At 35.1% G+C, this 21,634-nt stretch overlaps 2 protein-coding genes across 2 annotated transcripts; both read right to left on the bottom strand.

The window, feature by feature from the left end:
• Nucleotides 1–12,239: 12,239 nt before the first annotated feature.
• Nucleotides 12,240–17,299, bottom strand: LOC132279898 (cytochrome P450 CYP82D47-like). The gene is made up of 2 exons (XM_059781956.1): nt 15,739–17,299; nt 12,240–13,044 (listed from the first exon to the last, which is right to left on the bottom strand). Exons 1-2 carry the CDS (start codon nt 16,720–16,722, stop codon nt 12,421–12,423), a joined length of 1,608 nt encoding a protein of 535 aa, XP_059637939.1. The 5' UTR covers nt 16,723–17,299; the 3' UTR covers nt 12,240–12,420.
• Nucleotides 17,300–19,766: 2,467 nt separating this feature from the next.
• LOC132277516 (uncharacterized mitochondrial protein AtMg00810-like) lies at nt 19,767–20,186 on the bottom strand. Its single transcript, XM_059779374.1, has one exon. The coding sequence runs from the start codon at nt 20,184–20,186 to the stop codon at nt 19,767–19,769; it is 420 nt and encodes a 139-aa protein (XP_059635357.1).
• Nucleotides 20,187–21,634: the final 1,448 nt, after the last annotated feature.

Genomic DNA, 21,634 nt, shown 5'->3' with positions numbered 1-21,634 from the left:
CTTTCATTTAATTAATTTTCTTGTTTAAGATTTAATTCTCATGGTGATATACAACTTGGAATTGAATTGTGACATGCTAGAAAATTAAGCTTTGGTGTGGTTGTTCACATATATTAAATTGGGATTAATTGCATGAGAATTGCAACCTTTATTTTATATTTAACTTTAACGAAAGTTTAATTTACATAGGTGTAACTTGTATGAAATAAGCTTGTAATGTGACATTACATTAGTCCTTGGCATGTTCTCTAAGATATGTTAAATTGAAAGCATTTGGTTAAGTTTGAAAATCTAGAGATTTTAATTAAAAGAATTAATTAAAATCTATTTTGTGGTCCCATTAGCTTAATTAAGGTTTTAACTTGATGTTTGTATTGGCCATGACTTGTTTACTAGTATATATTAATTTGGGACTATTTGAAGTTGTTTTAGAACCTTGAGATTTAAATTAGCATGATTTAATTAAAGTTCTACTTTGTTGTTCTAACAACCTAATTGAGTTTTAGAATGGATATAGGTGATGGCCTTGCCATGTCCTTTAACATGTATTAAATTGAGGTTAATTGGAATTGAATCAAAAATCTATAAAATTTAATTGTGTTTATCTATTTAAATTTTATCAATTTGCTCCATGATCTAGTTGTGTTTTAGGAGTGGTTTGTAAATTCAAATCATGGACTTAGACTTATTGTATATTCATTTAGTTATGTTTTGAACATTGGATAACATAGTTTCTATGTTTGTATTCATGAGAATATATTTTCCTTATTGAATATATTGTTGCCTTGTGTAATGATTTACACACTTCGTGTTTAACATCTTTCATGCATAGCGTGTAACGAATTGCACACTGAAGATTCGACATTCATCATATCATATTAGTTGTGGATTTAGAGCATGTATTGTATAGGTTTCCAAATTTGGTTGTGCTTAGTAGATAGTTGATTATCTTACATATTCCTGTTGATATATGCGTTGTTGCACAACTTGTTGATTTTGGAAATTGGGGATGTCGTTGTTTGACTATGGCTAGGACGTGGTTCTAGTACGGGGGATAGTCCCTCTATATATAGTCTAGTATGCACATTGGGAGGTTACCCGTGGGCTAGTAACCCTAAAGTAACTATGTTGTCGGTCTGACCCGGTGTGACGTCCGAGTATCCACTTTGTTTGATTTCGCATTTCATTTTCAAGTTGATAACTAGATGATGTTGTAACTTGTTATTTCTTAATTGTCATTCCATTTTAAGTTACAGGATGTTAACTTTGCGAAATTGTGCTTTATGCGTTGTATTGGAAGTTCCAATGTTGGTTAAATTGCATCGATATTGAAAAATCATGTTTTGACGTTCTAATAAAGCTTAGGATTGATCTTATTGATTCATTTATAACTTAGACGTTAGGTGGCATGACCCATTTCTGTTGTTTTCGTGCTTTAGATTTCAAGCTGGTAGGTTTAAGAAATTATATTTTGTTGCCTTGTATAATATGCTTTTATGTGGTTAGATTGCATTGAAGTTGTAAATTGCGTTTTGATTGTTCTAAATAAGCCTAAGTCTAGGATGATTCCTTAGACTTATTTAGAACATCGACGTTAGGTGACATGATCACTTTAGTTGTTTCTGTATTCAAGATTGCAAGTTAATACCTTTAAGAACTTATATCTTGTTGCTTTATATAACGTGCTTCCATATTGTTTAAATGGCATAGATGATGTGATTTATGCTGGAAACACTCTAAGGTAGCTTAGGATGCTCCCTGAGTCTCATTTCGATATAGGCGTTAGGTGGCATGAACCCCTTTAACATGTTTCATCTTAAGGTGATAAATTTGTAAATGCTAGGTCGATGCATGCTCATCTCCTAGGAGTAGCTTTATGTTACTCACCCCTACAATACTAGGGCATATTTCAGGTACGAAGACTTAGTTCGTGAAGCCTAGCATTCCTTGGATGTCGTATAGCTTTCAAGTTTCCATTTTATGCAAATGTTAGCATGAAATGTCATTTTGTAGACTTATAGGTCAAAATATGTATATTTGATTTCATGTATGTAATGTGTACATAAGTGCACTCCTTTCAATGTATTTGACATGTATGAGATGAGGCCAGAGGCCAATGACATGTGTATTGTATTCTATACAACTTTTTAACTTCATGAAAAATTATGAAAACCTTGAAAAATAGCAAGTCATTGCTTCACCATGGTTGCATCGGGTGTGGGAATTCCATTTTCATTCTTTCATAGGGTCTTATTAATCTTGTGTGAAGTGTGGCCAAGGGCTAAACGGTCATTTGACTCCATTTTACATTTTTGGATTCCATGTTTTCCATTCCAAGTCCATTTTTGCCTTTTTGCCCGTTGGGGGGTCGAGTTTTGCATCGGCTATATTTTTAAGCCATGGACCATTGTAGCGCGTCTAAATAGGTAAGTTACGTTTGCGTGCATAGTCGTTTACGGGCAAAACCTCATCGTTTGTGTTTTGAGCCTCCTACGATTTCCTTTTGCGTTTTTGTTGCATATTCTGATCTAGGGATATTCTAGACTTTTCACGGTGGTTTTATTTTCTTCTTTCAACATGGTTGAATAGAAAACATAATTTTAGGGGGGGTTTCTTTTTCGTGTTTTTCCAGAAAATGTTGCTTGGCATCGGAAATCACTTACGAAGTTCAGCTTTCAGTTTACTATTTAGCAGCTTTTTCGACCCTCTGGACCAGATTTCTTGGGAGGGCATTTTGGGCATTTTACATTGCATTTTTTTTTTTAATTCTCTCGTGTGTCATGTAGAAAACTCAATTTGAAGGGGTTTCTTATTTGTGTTTTTGCAAAAAAATTCATCTAGGCCTCCAAATTCAGCCTCTGTTCTGGTTTTCTTTTAAAAAAAAAAGCACATAGCAGCTTTTAGGCTGCTGGTAGCCATGTGTGTGCCCAGCGCACGCGCGGCGTGCGCATGGGCGCACATGGGGGGCTATCATGGCCCCTCGTCGGGCCGCCGCGACAGCAAATCTTCTTTTAGGAGTTTCTCCTTCGTCCAGACTTCGATTCAAGTGAATTTTTTTTTTTGAACTTGATTAATTTTTCATCGTCTATCCAACGGTGTGCTCGGTTACACACGGATATTTCTGGATAATTACCAGTGTGCCCTTAAAGCTTTAAGTGTCCGTTTTTCGTCGTCATGCCATTTCTCCTTCATCCGGACTCCAAATCATGCGATTCTTGAGTCCATCTTGATTAGTTTTTTGTAGTCCTTCCAGCGGTGTGCTCGATGGCACCCGAATCTACAGTTTTTAGAAATGACTATTTTGCCCCTGGGGGCTTATTTGTCATATTTTCGATCTTTTGCTTCCGCATCAGTTCTTGTTAAGTTTCACGACCTCTTGGAAGGTCACTTTGACTTCTTAGAGTCTTGTTTTCTGTTTTCGCTTCCGCATTCGGATCCGTTATCGGATCATCCTTACGGTTCATCACAGGACACGCTGGCCTAAAAATCAGGGTCATCACAGGTGGTATCAGAGCATCCGGGTTCGAATACCTTGGACGACGGATTTTGGGTGCATATTATGCTCATATTGTTTTGCTTTGATGTATCATTTATATCTTGATAACATGTCTTGTATGATAACATGTTCACATGCTTAGGTGTTTTGAGACATCTATTATTTGTTAAGTATACTTTATGTGTATATATGCTCTTAATAACATGTTTTGATTTGATAACATGTCTGTTTGCTTATGTGGCACCTTGAGTAGATAGTCCATTGCTATGATGCATGCTAGCTGTTTACTTTTATGTCTGGTTTTGACAGTGTCTCTTAGGATCTGTCGTATCCCTTGGATGCCTTCTTGTTTCACGAGTTTCTTCCTTTGATATGAGGAATTCATTCCGTAGAGACCCATGTAGGGAATCTTCTTGTCTGTTCTATCGGTTAATGCGAGTGAGGCTCATGTGAGCGTAGAATCGCAGTCATTTTCTGGTGGGTTGAGACGTGGGCCAGGGAGGTACCGTTTCATTCCATTTCATCGTGGCTTCTAGATCTAAGGCCTTAAGCGTAATGGTGCCAGTGTCATTGTTGTCAGAGTTTTGGGATTAGCTACCCCAACTCTCGTAGATGCCTGGTTCCCGCGGTGCTTTTGGTAATGATCATTTTCGACATTGATGTCATTCGTATCAATAGGTTTCTCAGAGTTAACCTGGTTTGGGGTATGTTACAGACTAGTGCCTTATACCGTCATGCTACCTTGCTGACGAGTAAGTGTGGGCGAGTTCTGGTTGCTGTTCGTACTTCCTTGTCACTCTCTCCTTTCATCGTGATTCAACGTTCCTTTGTCTTGGGATTCTCTTGGTGGTTGACGTTGAGTTAAAGTGCCGGTTTGTATGAGGTGTTGTCTCAGTTCATGGTTTCGCGTTCCTTTAGTTGATCTTTAGACTTCAGGATTTGTCCTTTAGTGCGTTGTGAGCTGTCCTTTGATTTAACTTTTTGTTCGGTTATTATTCTGTTCTCTCTGGTATGTTCCTAATTTCAGGGACGAAATTCATTTAAGGAGGGTAGGTTGTAACGACCCGGTCATTTGCCTTCCTTTCCTTTTTTCATGAAATTTTACGAATGAATTTTTTTCGTTTAATTTTCTTTTTTGAGCTCTGTTTTGTGTCACTTAGTGTCATCTCGAGTGCTCAGAATTGGTTCCTGAGACTCTTTTTCATGGATTGATAACTTCCTTTGAGGACCGAGTCATTTTCACATTTTTCGTTTTTCGACACTATGGCTATTTCGTCCTTTTCCCTATTCTGTCTTATCTCCGTTTGTCAGTTTTTGGCACAACCTCACTTCTCATGCTCGGAGTTGGTTTTTGACTTCAAGTGCCTTCATCTTGAGTGGTTTCCACGAAATACGTATCTTTACTTTTGCAAGAAAGTACTTTGGTTGCTCCCGGTGTCCATAGGGGCATGGATGCATAGTTCTTTGAAATTATTTTCTGTCTTGGGGTGTTTTTCATAAATATCTTTTGAAGATATTTTATTTCAGGGGTTTTTAAGAAAATATTTTTGGAAGATATTTTCATTCTGGGCCATAAGTGCAATTTTCACTTTTTGGAGGAGCCATTATGCAATTACTGAAAGTTATTGCAAAATGTCTTGTTTTGAGCCTGGATCCTCGTACGGGATTCATTTTCACATTTCGTCGAGTTGTGTACTCTTGGAATTTCCTCCACGTCGATGTTTTCCAGTTTCAGGATTTCTGGCCCTAGTTTGCACCAAAATTCTTTTGGGCATAACTTTTATGTTCGAGACTCGGTTTTTGACGCCGTTTCTTCCGTTGTTCATATTTTATCATTTTGAATCTTTTTTGTTCACAAAGTTTTTCCATTTGAGCACGTCTGCTCAAATTTTACTTTTTCGGACCCGGCGTGGCCCATTTGGGGCACTTTTTGAGATTTCTATAAAAGGGGGTTGAGATATTTTATTTTTCATCTTCTCCCCTCTTTATGCACGACCTAGAGCTCCTACGGCAGCCCAAGGGGTGCTGCCATCTTCTCTCTCCTCTTTTGGTTCACTTTTCTTTGATGGAAACTCTTCGGCCTTAACATTTTTTGTTCCCCTCGCCGTGCTCCACCTTTCCCCCTTATTAGAATTCAGTTTTGACCATTTTTTGAGTTTGGTTTTGAGGTCAAGTTATGACTTTGATGGGGCTTTCATGGGGGTTATGTTCACGGCGTTGTCCTCGACAAAACCTAGTAGTTTCGTCGGATTCGGAGCCGTTCCATTTTGATGGCTTTTGACATTTTCATCTCAAATTGAGTTAGGGGATGTTCTAGGTTTAAATTCTTGTCATATAGCATGCTTGTGATGCTTATACTACTTGTTTGCATGATTAAATATAAAATCTAGCGATTTTATTATTTATTTTTCTTGTACGGGATCTAATTTTCCCGGTTGCTCATGACTTGGTTTAAACATGTAGCATGATTTTATATTGCCCCTTGATATGCTTATTGTCGTGTATTAAAATTGGAACATTTGAATAAGTATCAAAGATCTTATTTAATATTTATCTTAGGTGAAAGATTAATTCACATGGCTTTAACTAGCTTGAAATTAATATGTGTTAGCATATTATATTAGGCCTTAGCATGCTCTTCAACATAGTTGAATTTGAAAGTAATTGGAGGTGTTTTGAAAATTAGTAATTTTTAATTAATTTGCCCCGAGTGCACTATTCACTCTATTTGAATTCCGACTTGATATTCTTGATCTACATGCCATATAGCTTCACATATATTTGATTTAGAATATTCGGTGAGGTTTTGAAACCTTTCATTTAATTAATTTCCTTATTTAAGATTTAATTCTCATGGTGATATACGACTTGGAATTGAATTGTGGCATACTAGAAAATTAAGCTTTGGTGTGGTTGTTCAAATATATTAAATTGGGATTAATTGCATGAGAATTGCAACCTTTAATTTACATAGGTGTAACTTGCATGAAATAAGCTTGTAATGTGACATTACATTAGTCCTTGGCATGTTCTCTAAGATATGTTAAATTGAGAGCATTTGGTTAAGTTTGAAAATCTAGAGATTTTAATTAAAAGAATTAATTAAAATCTATTTTGTGGTCCCATTAGCTTAATTAAGGTTTTAACTTGATGTTTGTATTGGCCATGACTTGTTTACTAGTATATATTAATTTGGGACTATTTGAAGTTGTTTTAGAACCTTGGGATTTAAATTAGCATGATTTAATTAAAGTTCTACTTTGTTGTTCTAACAACCTAATTGAGTTTTAGAATGGATATAGGTGATTACCTTGCCATGTCCTTTAACATGTGTTAAATTGAGGTTAATTGGAATTGAATCGAAAATCTATAAAATTTAATTGTGTTTATCTATTTAAATTTTATCAATTTGCTCCATAATCTAGTTGTGTTTTAGGAGTAGTTTGTAAATTCAAATCATGGACTTAGACTTGTTGTATATTCATTTAGTTATGTTTTGAACATTAGATAACATAGTTTCTATGTTTGTATTCATGATAATATATTTTCCTTATTGAATATATTGTTGCCTTGTGTAATGATTTACACACTTCGTGTTTAACATCTTTCATGCATAGCGTGTAACGAATTGCACACTGAAGATTCGACATTCATCATATCATATTAGTTGTGGATTTAGAGCATGTATTGTATAGGTTTCCAAATTTGGTTGTGCTTAGTAGATAGTTGATTATCTTACATATTCCTGTTGTTTTCGTGCTTTAGATTTCAAGCTGGTAGGTTTAAGAAATTATATTTTGTTGCCTTGTATAATATGCTTTTATGTGGTTAGATTGCATTGAAGTTGTAAATTGCGTTTTGATTGTTCAGCATGGCCTAGGATGATTCCTTAGACTTATTTAAAACATAGATGTTAGGTGACATGATCACTTTAGTTGTTTCTGTATTCGAGATTGCAAGTTAATACCTTTAAGAACCTATATTTTGTTGCTTTGTATAACGTGCTTCCATATTGTTTAAATGGCATAGATGATGTGATTTATGCTAGAAACACTCTAAGGTAGCTTAGGTTGCTCCCTGAGTCTCATTTCGATATAGACGTTAGGTTGCATGAACCCCTTTAACATGTTTCACCTTAAGGTGATAAATTTGTAAAATGCTAGGTCGATGCATGCTCATATCCTACGAGTAGCTTTATGTTACTCACCCCTACGATACTGGGGCATATTTCAGGTACGAAGACTTAGTTCGTGAAGCCTAGCATTTCTTGGATGTCGTATACCTTTCAAGTTTCCATTTTATGCAAATGTTAGCATGAAATGTCATTTTATAGACTTATATGTCAAAATATGTGTATTTGATTTTATGTATGTAATGTGTACATAAATGCACTCCTTTCAATGTATTTGACATGTATGAGATGAGGCCGGAGGCCAATGACATGCGTATTGTATTATATACAACTTTTTAACTTCATGAAATATTATGAAACCTTGAAAAATCGCAAGCCATTACTTCACCATGGTTGCATCGGGTGTGGGAATTCCATTTTCATTCTTTCGTAGGGACTTATTAATCTTGTGTGAAGTGTGGCCAAGGGCCAAATGGTCATTTGACTCCATTTTACATTTTTGGATTCCATGTTTTCCATTCCAAGTCCATTTTTGCCTTTATGCCCGTTGGGGGGTTGGATTTTGCATCGGCTATATTTTTAAGCCATGGACTATTGCAGCGCGTCTAAATAGGTAAGTTACGTTTGCGTGCATAGTCGTTTCCGGGCAAAACCTCATCGTTTGTGTTTTGAGCCTCCTACGATTTCATTTTGCGTTTTTGTTGTGTATTCTGATCTAGGGGTATTCTAGACTTTTCATGGTGGTTTTATTTTCTTCTTTCAACATGGTTGAATAGAAAACATGATTTTAGGGGGTGTTTCTTTTTCGTTTTTTTCTAGAAAATGTCGTCTTGGCATCGGAAATCGCTTACAAAGTTCAGCTTTTAGTTTACTATTTAGCAGCTTTTTCGACCCTCTGGACCAGATTTCTTGGGAGGGCATTTTGGGCATTTTACATGGCATTTTTTTTTTTAATTCTCTCACGAGTCATGTAGAAAACTCAATTTTGAGGGGGTTTCTTCTTTGTGTTTTTACAAAAAAATTCATCTAGGCCTCCAAATTCAGCCTCTGTTCTGGTTTTCTTTTATAAAAAAAAAGCACATAGAAGCTTTTGGGCTGCTGGTAGCCGTGTGTGCGCCCAGCGCGCACGCGGCATGCATGGGCACTCATGGGGGGCTATCATGGCCTCTTGTCGGGCCGCCGCGACGTCAAATCTTCTTTTAGGCTTTTCTCCTTCGTGCGGACTCCGATTTAAGTGAAATTTTTTTTGAACTTGATTGATTTTTCATCGTCTATCCAACGGTGTGCTCGGTTACACTCAGATATTTTTGGATAATTACCAATTTGCCCTTAAATCTATCCAAAATATGATATTTTTGGATATTTTTGTCATATTTTCGATCTTTTGCTTCCGCATCAGTTCTTGTTAAGTTCCACGACCTCATGGAAGGTCACTTTGACTTCTTAGAGTCTTGTTTTCTATTTTCGCTTCCGCATTCGGATCCTTTATCGGATCATCCTTACGGTTCATCACATAACACGCTGGCCTAAAAATCAAGGTCGTCACAATCCAGTTCGGGTCATCGCAGGACACTCTGGGTTGAAAAATCTAGGGTCGTCACATCCTTGTTGACAACCTTAACGTCACACAGACTAATGGCAAATTAAGGAAGATATGGGCTTTAAAACAGTAATCAAATGTATAAGATTTATAATAGTAATTAAAGCACAAAATAGAGACTGTAGAATAAAAGTTGAAGTAGAAAACTTACAATAATGTCCAAGCTCGTAGTTCAAGCTCTGATACCAATTACAAGTCGAAGAAATATAAACTGAGAATGTTTACAAAAGAGAGATAGAGAACAAAAGGAAAACTTCAGACAAACTTTAGATGCCGATAACTAGGTTAAGCTTCGGTTTAAATAAAACTAAAAAGTACATTTCACTATTCATGAATAGTGTTTGGATAAGATAGAATCTTTTCTTTTTACTGTTCATGAATAGTATTTTGTCGGCGACTTCACTATTGCTGAATAGTTTGCCGGCTACTTTCTTCTTGTCGTGTGCTAGTTTGTTGTGCAGTCGATCAGTAAGAAGATGTTGTCAGTCTGTCAGTCTTCCATGGCGTTGATGGGGTTATGGAGTTCATATTCATCTAAAGGAGGGCTGCTGACTGGGCTTTGGGTATATTGTTCATGCCATTCGAGCTCGGTTTGTTCGGCACCCATGATGACGTCAGGATGAACGTCAATAGTGAAATTCTGAATTTTTAATAAAAATTCTATTACTTCCAGACGTTGTGCTTCACCATATTCGGGATATTCAATGAATAGCTGGGTGACAAAAAGTTGTCTTCCGTCATAAACAGTATGGAGATAGATATCTTCTGTTTGAGATATGCTGACTGTATTTGCTTTGTGCTTTAGGTGCAAAAGGCTTTTGATTGCCAACTCAAAGGGTTTAATCTTATCGGCAAGCTGAGCTTAATTCAATAATGGATGATGATCGAATTCACTATCTTCTGTGGTTTTCAGAAACCAGATTTAGTAAGGCTGGAAAAATTTTATTTTTTCTCGCCAACCAAGAGAGCTCGAAATCCAGAATGTCATATTGCGGCTGAATTGCCAATAAGCTATAGTTTTGCAGATCATGGATTTAAGCATTGCTGGGAAAGCATTCTATGAAGTAAAATCATGTGAGGAGAATGTAATTTTGTTAATTACTCCCCAATCGATAGGTTCCATTGACCATTCAAAACCAAAAATAATGAAAAGAGTGATTTTTGGAAATTTTCAATTATAAATCATGTCGAAATGGTTTATATCTTCATGATTATCAAGATAGAAATATGAAATTGTTTTAAAATGATCATCTGTTTTAGAGAGGATAATTTTAAATAATTCGAGGGGAAACATATTTCTTATTTTTCCAAGAAGATATATTCGATTGATTTTCGCAAAAGTGTCTTGTGGAAAATCATATTCACCAACTAACTGGGCGAGTTTTAAAAAGCAGCTTATATGAGTTAAAGAAAAATCCTTTTCCCAGTCAATTGTTAAATAGATTTGGACGCAAAACTTTTTAAGTTCTTCGGTCATGGCTATTTGTTCAGCAATGAGAGAAGTAAGAGTACTCAGGTGTTCCTGAATTTCTTATTGCAGTATAACTGATGCATTTTCCATACACCATTAATTTCATCATAAAAATTCTTTGGAAGGCCAGGATTGTAAAAGTCTTTTACTTGTACGGCTTCCTATTGCAAAGTTAGCAAAAACATTTTGTGTAGCTTTTCCGACATTATACAATACTTGTTGAGCTTCTGCAACAGTGTCAAAAGCTTTGAAGCATGACCCATGAAAACCTTTTAATTGGGGATGGCAATCATGCCATTGTGCATAGATTCCTGGTTGGAATCCTGCAAAGACTACATACCATTGTTGAGATGGTTGTACTGTGTGAACATGTTGTTTATTCGCCATTTTAGCGACTGTGGTCCAACCATCTTGCTGAGGTTTTTTACCTCGATCGCTCATCTGTGGAAGCAGAAATATTGTTAGATTTGTATGTACAATTTCTACTGAGAAAATCTGCAAGAAAATTGTTAGTTCCTTTAACATGTTCTATAGCAAAAGAATATTGGGCAATAACATTATACCATTTTAAATGTCCTCCCTCTAAGTAATTCTTTTTATTAATAAGGAAGTCTTTGACTGCTTGGTTATTAGTACGGATAATAAAATCTTCTGGTGCCAGATAAATATGATATCTTTTTATTGCTAATTTAATGGCAAGAAGTTCTTTTTCATAACTAATATAATTCTGTTAATTTGGTTTAAATTTTTCAGAATTATAATCACAAATCAATTCTTCTTTTTAAAGCTTTTTTGGGATAGGAGCTTTTCGGGCTCTTATCTGGTGATTTGTGAAAACTGCTTCATTCCATTTTTCTTGTGGAATGGCTTTTAAAACACATCCCTAACATAAATCTGAGGCATCAGTTTCAAGAATAAGTTTATCTCCTGTTTAAGGAAAATAAACTTCAGAGATATTCATGAGATCTTGTTTGATCTGTTGAATAATGCGTTTGTCTTCTTCAGTCCAGTTTACTGTTCATGAATAGTAGTTTGTCGGTGACTTTCACTGTTGATGAATAGTTTACCGGCTACTTTCTTCTTGTCATGTGCTAGTTTGTTGTGCAGTCGATCAGTAAGAAGATGTTGTTAGTCTGTCAGTCTGTCAGTCTTCCATGGCGTTAATGAGGTTATGGAGTTCATATTCATCTAAATGAGGGCTGCTAACTGGGCTTTGGGCATATTGTTTACGCCTTTTGATTGCCAATTCCAAGGGTTTAATCTTGTCGGCAAGCTGAGCTGAATTCAATAATGGATGATGATCGAATTCACAATCTTATATGGTTTTGAGAAACCAAATTTGGTAAGGATGGAAAAATTTTGTTTTTTCTCGCCAACCAAGAGAGCTCGAAATGCCAAGCGGCCCAAGCAACTTTCAAGACAATATTTAATGAAGCACCTCTTGATACTGTATTCAAAACACCTATATTGAAATAGGAATGCAATAAGAAAAATTAAGTAATCGTGGATGTGCGGGGGTTGCGTAACACCTTTCCAAGCATAATCAAAACCCGAATTCATTAATATGGTTGACAAAGATTAGATGGTAGCATGGTAGTCAAACATATTAAGGACTCAAATTTAGACCTCATTTGAGTCAAACTACTAAAATCTTCTTATATATCCTTAGATATCCATAGAAAACCTAAAACAACACAATCCAACGTTAAGTCCGACATACTTTATCCATACAATTCAGCTGACAAGCGAGGAGTAAGGAAGACTTCAAGTGGTGTAGCTTTGGGGTTGGAGAGTCCAAAGCTCTCACTCATATCAACTGGTTCATCCACTGGAGTAGCAACCACAAACCCATGTAGTAAACTAGCGAGCGTAAGCTGCGTAACTTGAAGTGCAAAAGAGACTCCAGGGCACACTCTTATTCCACTACCAAATGGAATCAATTCGAAGTGTTGACCTCTAACATCAATCTCTTTATGAGTTGTAAGGAACCTTTCCGGCATGAACTCGAAAGGATCTGACCACACACGAGGATCATGATGAATTTTCCAAAGATTTACAATGAGGCGTGTGCCTGCGCGGACATGGTAGCCACCCAAAGTGCAGTCCTCTATGGCCTCGCGTGGCGCCAAGAGTTGTCCAGCCGGGTATAGACGTAGTGTTTCTTTGAGTATGGCTTGGAAGTAAACCAGGTTCTTTATGTCTGATTCAGTCACTTGTCTTTCTTTACCAACATGGATGTCTAACTCCTCTTGTGCCTTTTTTAGTGCTCGAGGGTTGTTGAGTAGTAAAGAAAGGGCCCATGTTAACGTAATTGTTGTTGTATCAGTGGCACCAACGAGGAGAGTCTGTAAAATGCCCGAACCATTAGATTAATTGGTAAGTAAATTAATGCAGTTCAAATTTTAGCTTTATTTAATTATTTAATTATTTTTTTATTTTTTTATTTTTTAAGATAAGTCTCCCTTTTCCTTTAAAAGACAAATAGTCTTATAAATTTTCTATAAAACTAGTAGCCCTACTTTTGAAATTCTTTTTACATTCAAGTGTTAAACCACTCAAAATTTCAATTTTCTTTAGCAAATAGAAGTTTAGTTTTACAATTATAATTTTTTTAAATTGATATTTAATATATATATATATATATATATATATTGTCTTCCTTTATGTTTTAGTTACTTAATGAAATTTATATTATAAACATAATTTATAATTAATTTAATTAAAATTCAATTCCAAAAAAACATTTCTAGTGGAGGATGGTGAGGCCTATTCCCTATGGCATACAACAAATATTTTTTAAATACAAAAATAAAAAATAATATTAAAATAATTTAATGAAATATTATTTACCGAATTTTTTTTAATAAAATATGATAATTTCTTTTATTGAAACAATTACAATAAAATTTTATCCTTTTAAAAATCAGAATAATTATTTTGGAGTAAATATATATATATATATATATCCAATTGCTAATAGAAAACTTCTAGACATGTTTAAATACCAATGAAAAATTTATAAGACTTATTGATTTTTTATAGAAAAATAAGTAGGACTTAGTAATATATATATATATATATATATATATATATATATATATATATATTTTAAAGGGTTAATTTCACTAACACATCTTCAGGTTTGGCCAAATATCACTATGAAACATTTTTTGAAAATTACTATCACTCATATTACAAATATTTGTTCTGTCTTTCACTCACACCCCAACCGTTACTTGCTGACCTCTGACACCACTTAAAATTACTTAACTACCCTTTGACTTTGTCAAAAAGCTCTTTAGCCTTAAAAAATTATATTAAAAAAAGTAAACTATCTTATATACTTTGTAAATTTACAATTATATATACATATATATATATATATCATATGAATATATATGAGAAAAACTATAATACAAAAATGCCCTCACTAAAATCCGCCACCTCATAAACATCATGGGCAATTATGTAATTTTAAAATCCAACCACTCCATTCTCGATCTCACATGCATCTCTCTCTTTCTTCAAATTGTCTGCAAATCTAAAAAACAAGCATGACGCCTCTATGCCTAGACCACGCCGTCGGTGGAGGCGACGAGAACTATGGCTAAAGGAAAAGTTGTGGATCGAGATCAGACAAAGAGGCACGACGTCACGAGGACTGAAAAAGGTGAAGGCATCACCGTCAAGGATCTGATACCGGAGGTTCGATTGTGGCGATGGCGTTGGAGAAGAGATTGTAGCCATTCGAATTGTTTTCTCGATTGATGAAGAAATAGATTCAGCAAAATTGTGAGAAATTGCGATCTTTATGGGATTTCTTGCACAAAAATTGGGGGAAAAAAAGAGTGAGTTGCAGGAGGGTTTGGTGGTGGTGGAGTCAGCCGAGGAAGGGCGAAGGAATTGTTCTGCATAGATTGCAGGAGGAGGGGAGAGTGAGCTAATTTCCGGTCCCCGGTGATGATCATCATCTTCCATGGTATATAGAGAAAGAGAATCTGGGTGTGAACTACTTATATATTTATATTGTCGTTGATTGCAAGGTGGGGTAAGAATGATTTGTATTTAGGTGTGTTTGTGTATTTATGTGTATACAAACACACCTAAATACAAAGATGTGTGATAGAAGAATGTTGGTAGTGGTGGTTTTGGAGTACTAGGGATGGTGGTGGTGGTGCCACTGCTGGTTGTGGTGGGGATGGTGATGGCAAGATGGGGATGGTAGTGCTCCCAGTGGTGGTTGTTTATGATTGAGAAAGAGAGATTTTGGCTGCCGACTGTGGGAGTTGGGGATGGCGGTGGTAGCGGCGCTGGTGTGGGGGGTGGTAGTGGCTCCGTCGATTATGGTTATGACGGTTGGAATGGTTGTTGTAGATAAAACCCTATCGGAATCGTGGCTGGTCTTTGTTAGAGTAGTCAAGGTTCTTCACTGGAAAATTAATGGGGAATTTTGTCTTTTTAAGTTTGTTAATATTTTGGTTTAATATGAATTTAAAAAATGAGGGTAAAATATTATTTTGGCATTTTTTAACAGTGCTATTACAAAAAAGTAAAGTTGAACATAAATAATAGTGCTATTACAAAAAGTAAAATTGAACATAAATAATAGTAATTTTCGAAAGATATTTTAAGGTGATATTTGATTAATAATTTATCTTATTATTATTATTTTTTTAAAAAAAAACATTTTAATTTATTATATTTGGTTAAGTGGAATCCATTAGGTAGCATTATTTACTATAAAAAAAAAATAAATTATCTTTTTAACTGCCTAATAGAATTTAACCGTTAATACTTAAAGTGTATATATATTTTCCTACACACCAGGGAATAAGTGAACAATTCTATATATATATATATATATATATATATATATATATATATATAGAACAAGACTTATAAATTAATTTTTAGACACGTTTAAATCAAGTATGAATGCGCATATTATTCACATGCCTTTTCCTTACTGTCTAGAGTTGGTTTTGATCAAAATCTTGTATTTTCTCAATCAATTAAATTGTGCAGAGAAGACCACCTACCAAACATGTAGCTTTGTTGATAGTATCAACATGGAAAATGGACTCATCCAAGGCGCCATCATCATCAAGAATTGACAGCATCACATCCATGAAGTCGTCTTGCTCACTCTTTGCCCCAGCGGAAACTTTTTGTTTATGTTCCTCAAGCCACCTCTGCAAAAAGCTGTCCAGTTCTTTAGCGGTCTTCTTCATGGCCTTCTCATATCCTCCCAAATCCAACCACCTCAAAAAAGGAATTGCATCAGAAACTGTAAACACCCCCATCAATTCAAAGAATTTCCTTAATGCCTTGTGTAACCGATCCCCGTCACCCTCCGACGAAGGCATGGTGTTTCTCTCAGCTAGGTATCGCTTCCCAGCAACAATCCTTACAATGAGGTTTAGACTAATGTCCGCGAACCATTTCCTCATCTCCACCAACACTTCATCCGAAGCAGTCTTGTTCTTGACCCACAACTTGTACAATTCTTTGATTGATGCCTTCACCTCGGTTTCACGGACTCGATTGAGCATCGCGAGCCGGTGGTTCGAGAGAAGTTCGGCTGTGGTAATCCTTCGCATTTTGCGCCAGTATGGACCGTTAGGGCCAAGCCCGAACATGGCATAGTTATAGCCCATGTGCTCCACTGCTACGCCTTTTGGACGGGAAGAGAAGACCCTATTATTGGTGGTGAAGCATTCTTTAGCCAATTCCCAAGTACTAACCACCAAAGCTCGGTGCACTCCGAGCCGGATTCCGAAGATCGGTCCGTGTTTGTCTGCCAGAGTTCCGAGGATTATGTGTTGCAGTTGAGACCCTCCTAATAAATGGAGGTGACCGATCAAAGGCCACGCACCGGCAGCTTCCGGTGCTACTCTTTTCTTACTAGCTGTGTTTCTGTGACCAACTCTTGACATCCATAGCACAAAGCAAAGAAGACAAAGAAGAAATGGATATATAGCAAACATAGCATTTGTTTGGAGTATTGGGAGGAGGTACTCCATTGTTGTTGATTTTTGTGTTTAAATTGTTTTGAGAATACATATAGAGAGATATTTATAAGCAAAGGCAATGAAATAGAAACGAGTGATAAATGATGCATGTCATCATCTACAGATGGAGTTCAAAGTGGGAAAGGCAGGTGAGTTGATTTTTAGTTTTTTTTTTTTTTTTTAAAATAATAATTATTAAAAATAAAACAGAAATTGGGTGGGTTGGTTTTTACTTCATTATTAAAAATAATATAAATGTATAGAAAATGTGATTAAAAAAAAGGTTAATTCTTTAAAACCATCACTATTTTCAAATTTTGATCATAAATTTCCAACCTCTTTTAAAAAAAGTCCTACATTAACAATGCATGTCATCTACAGATTGCAGAGTTCAAAGTGGAGAGTGACAGGATTTTTAGTTTTTTTTTTTTAAATAATAATTATAAAAAATAATAATAAAAATAAAAATAAAAATAAACGTGATTAAAAAAAAATAAAAAATCTAGCCCAGTTACGATTTAAGATATAGTTTGTTTTACATCCATGTGAGTCACAATAACAATGCACCAAAACTATTCTCCACGAGTGATTAAGAAAAAGCGGGAACAAATCATTGACCTAAAAATTAAGGGGAGGATGTGGACAAGTCAAAAATAAGTTCTTGTCATAATTTAGGTAAGCATGCACTCAAATCTATAATTAGAATGAACACTCCAATATTATGTAAAGTCTTGTCAAATGTAAAGTGAGTCGAAATTATTGTAACGAAAAAAAAATTTATATATAAAAAAAAAAAAAAAAAAAAAAAAACATTTATCATATTTCTATGCATAAGAAGAGGAAGTAACAAAAGAAGATATACCATATGTACTTCCATAAATAAGATAGAGCGATGACAACTCAAACCTAATTAAATTGATGGAACACTTTATATTTCTGTACAATTATCAAATGGATACCAAAGACACCTCATTAGGGAAAAAAAAAACTACAGTAATAGTAATTAAAAGAGTACGGATTAAGAAAATTACAGAAAAATCTCTATTTTCATTTTAAGTGAGAATAAAAATAATCTCATCATGGTGACTGTTGGTTGTTTGCCATCTTATAGGATCCTTATATCGTTGATGATTACGACGCGATGCTATCTTATGGCGATCACCGACAATGAGATTAAAAAATTTGATGTCCTACAAAAGTTTCTAATCACTTGATCTATTCCAGTTGTTTTTTTTTTTTTTTTTTTTGAGTAGATTTGATCCATTCCAATTGTTTGACTAAAAATTAGGCTATGTTTGGTATAGCTAAAAAAAAAAAAAAAAAAAAGTGATAACATTAATAAGGAGAGAAAAGAAAAATAAAATAAAACAAAATGATAATATTAACTACTTATTGTATTTGGTTTATTAATGAATAAAAAGAAGGGGAATGATACTAATTATGTTTAGAGAAAGAAATAAAAAAATTGATTCTCATATTTAGAGAAAAAAATTAGAAAAAATGAAACTATTTTAATAAATTTACATCATGTGGAAATTTCTCCTCCAATAAAACAAGACAAGCCAGTAAAAGTGCCATCAATGAGGAAGCGCCATGTGGAATTAAAAGAGTGAAAGATGTAGACAAGTTGGCAATAAATTCTTGTCATAATTTAGGTAAGCAAGCACTCAAATCTACAATTAATTAGAATCAACACTCCAATCTTGTGTAAAGTCTTGTCGAATGCAAAGTGAGTTGAAGATATTCTAGCTACTACCTAGCTAGGGTAGACAAAAAAAAATTATCATATTTCCATGCATAAGATGAGGGTGTAAAAAAAGACGTAGCATATGTACTTTCATAAATTAAGGTAAAGAGATTACAATTCAAATCTAATTAAATTGATGGAACATTTGATATTTTTGTACATTTTTTAAAAGAAATTAAACTATGTTTGGTAAAGTCAAAAAAAAAAAAAAAATATTATTAATTAGGAGAAAAGAAAAAGAAAAGAAAAGAAAATGACAATATTAATTACTTATTTGGTTTATTAATGAATGAAAAAAAAAAAAATTGATAATAATCATGTGGCGCTTTCTTTTTATTTTAATGAATTGACATCATGTGGAGGGAAATTTTCACTTCAATAAAAAGAAGACAAGTCAGCAAAAGTGTAATCAATGAGGAAGCGCCACATGGACCAGAGGAAACAATAAGTAGGATCCAGGCCTATCATCCAAATGGAGCAACCCAAACCAGATGGACCGATGGGTGAAACAAAGCCCAGAAAGCATTCAAGACTGCCCAATGTTTCGCGAAGCCCAGTTTGGATCAACTACTTGAAGTCCTATACGAAGAAGGAAATTAAGATGGTGTATAATGATTCAAATATGAAAACTAGTGAAATCATAGAAGGGAACAAATATATACAAAGAAAGAGCTTGGTGGGCATTGGTAGGAAACCAAACTCAAATTTGTAAATCTGTCAAAAATATAAAAGAGGGAAACTATATATTTTATTGATATATGAGATATGAGATAGACAGGGATTTATATAAGTGACGAGATGTTTAGAGAGTAAGAAACCTAAACCCTATATGATCAACCTATACATGGTAAATCTATACATGGTAATTATATATTCTAAAGTTATTTAGAGGATACAGGGAAACTTCATAAACTAAAGAATCCTAAAACATAATTTACAGTATATTGGTCAAGTATCATAATTAATTACTAAATCAATTTAGGAGAATTTAAATAAATATATTAGGAAATACAGCTCATGCTGATAGTCCCCCTCAAGTTGGAGCATAGATATCTATCATGCCCAACTTGTTAATTAAACCATGGAATGCCCTTCCTGAAACTGCCTTCGTGACTACGTCAGCCAACTGATCTTCGGACCGAACAAACGGAAATTGTATAACTTTTTGATCAAGATTCTCTTTAATAAAATGACGATCAACTTCAACATGTTTTGTACAGTCATGTTGAATTAGATTATGTGCAATTTCAATGGTTGCCTTATTATCACAATGTAGACTTGTTGCTTTTTTATAATCAATCCCCAAATCTTATAATACATGTTTGACCCATAGCAATTCGCACACTCCATGAGCTAGGAATTCAGCTTCTGCACTTGATCTAGAAACCACTTTCTGCTTCTTACTTCTCCAAGTGACAAGATTACCTTCCACAAAAGTAAAGTAACCCGATGTGGACCTCCTATCAGTCTGACTCCCAACCCAATCAGAATCTGTATATCCTTTAATTCCATAGACCCCATTCTTATAAAATAGCAATCTTTTTCCTAGTGCACTCTTCAAATACTTCAAGATCTGATACACTGCATTCATATATTCTTCACTCGGTGCATGCATGAACTGGCTCACCACATTTACTGCATAGGCTATGTCCGGCCTTGTGTGTGACAAATAGATTAGTCTCCCAACTAACCATTGATAATGTCCCTTGTCAGTTAGGACCTGATCCATAAACTCTCAAAGCTTGTGATTCATCTTTATAGGTGTATCTACAGGTTTATAGGCTAACATTCCAGTCTCAGTTAAAAGAGCTAGCACATATTTTTTTTGTGATAGGGAAATTCCAGCCTTCGACCTTGAGACTTCAATTCATAAAAAGTACTTGAGTTGACCAAGATCTTTCATTTCAAATTTTGATGCTAGGTACTCTTGTAATGCTTTTCTCTCACTAAGATTATCTTCTCTCAACCATATCATCTACATATACAATCAATGTCGTTACCTTCCTCTCATTGTATTTTATAAACAAAGCGTGATCCGAATTACTTTGCTTATAGCCAAATTCCTTCATTGTGGAGGAGAACCTTCCGAACTAAGCCCGGGGTGACTGCTTCAAACCATACAATGCCTTCTTCAATTTATATACTTCAGTTATACATGAGGATTTACGTTTAGCTCCAGGGGGTAACTCCATGTAGACTTCTTCCTCTAATTGAGGAAAGCATTCTTGATGTTGAATTGTTACAAAGGCCAATCTCAATTTGCTGCTATGGATATAAGAATGCAGATGGTATTAATTTTGGCAATCGGAGCAAAAGTCTCTTGATACTTATCAATACAGCCATTGGCCTTGAGTTTCACTGTAAACACCCATCTACACCCAATCATTTTCTTCCCTTTGGGTAATGGACAAAGTTCCCAAGTGCTATTCCTCTGAAGAGCCTCCATTTCTTCATTCATTGCCCTGGTCCACTTTGGATTTGCCAATACATCCTGCACACTACTAGGAATAGACATAGTGGACAATTGATTAACAAAAAATGTATACGATTCTGACAACCTATGGGGGGAAACATAATTACTAATTGGGTACTTAGTCCTGGCTTTGGGATCGGATTCATATTGTTTCTTTGGTACTCCCCTATTTGACCTCTGTGGATATTTATTAGTTACATTTTCTATTTGGACAGGAAATTCATTAGGTTCATTAAGAATGGGATTTAAGGTTACCTGAGGAAGAACATTCTGGGTTTGATCCTTCGGTTAATGGTGCAAACGTAGGCAACTCTAGAAACGAAGGGGGGTTATTGTTAGAAAAACACGGATTTTTGTATAATTCCGGGTTAGTGGCGTTACCTTGACTAGTGGGCACTGTGGTGCTCGGGCCTGTTTCCTTAAAAACTTCAAAACATCCCCCATTTTCCTCCAATTCGAATAATTCATTTCCACCATCTTTATTCTCTTCATTATAACTCTTACCCTGAAGAGAAGACCCAAAAAACTCCCCTTGAATAGTACGATTCCAATTCACAAAACGAAGTGTAACGACCCGGTCATTTGCCTTCTTTTCCTTTTTCCTGAAATTTTACGAATGAATTTTTTTCGTTTAATTTTCTTTTATGAGCTCTATTTCGTGTCGCTTAGTGTCATATCGAGTGCTCGGAATTGGTTTTTGAGAC

Source organism: Cornus florida, unplaced genomic scaffold (assembly GCF_030987335.1).
Source record: "Cornus florida cultivar Cherokee Brave unplaced genomic scaffold, ASM3098733v1 CherokeeBrave_3.0.0_Hap2_Chr10, whole genome shotgun sequence".
Lineage (NCBI taxonomy): Eukaryota > Viridiplantae > Streptophyta > Magnoliopsida > Cornales > Cornaceae > Cornus > Cornus florida.
The sequence above is the reverse complement of the archived record's forward strand: the minus strand, read 5'-3'. Positions and strand labels throughout refer to the sequence as shown.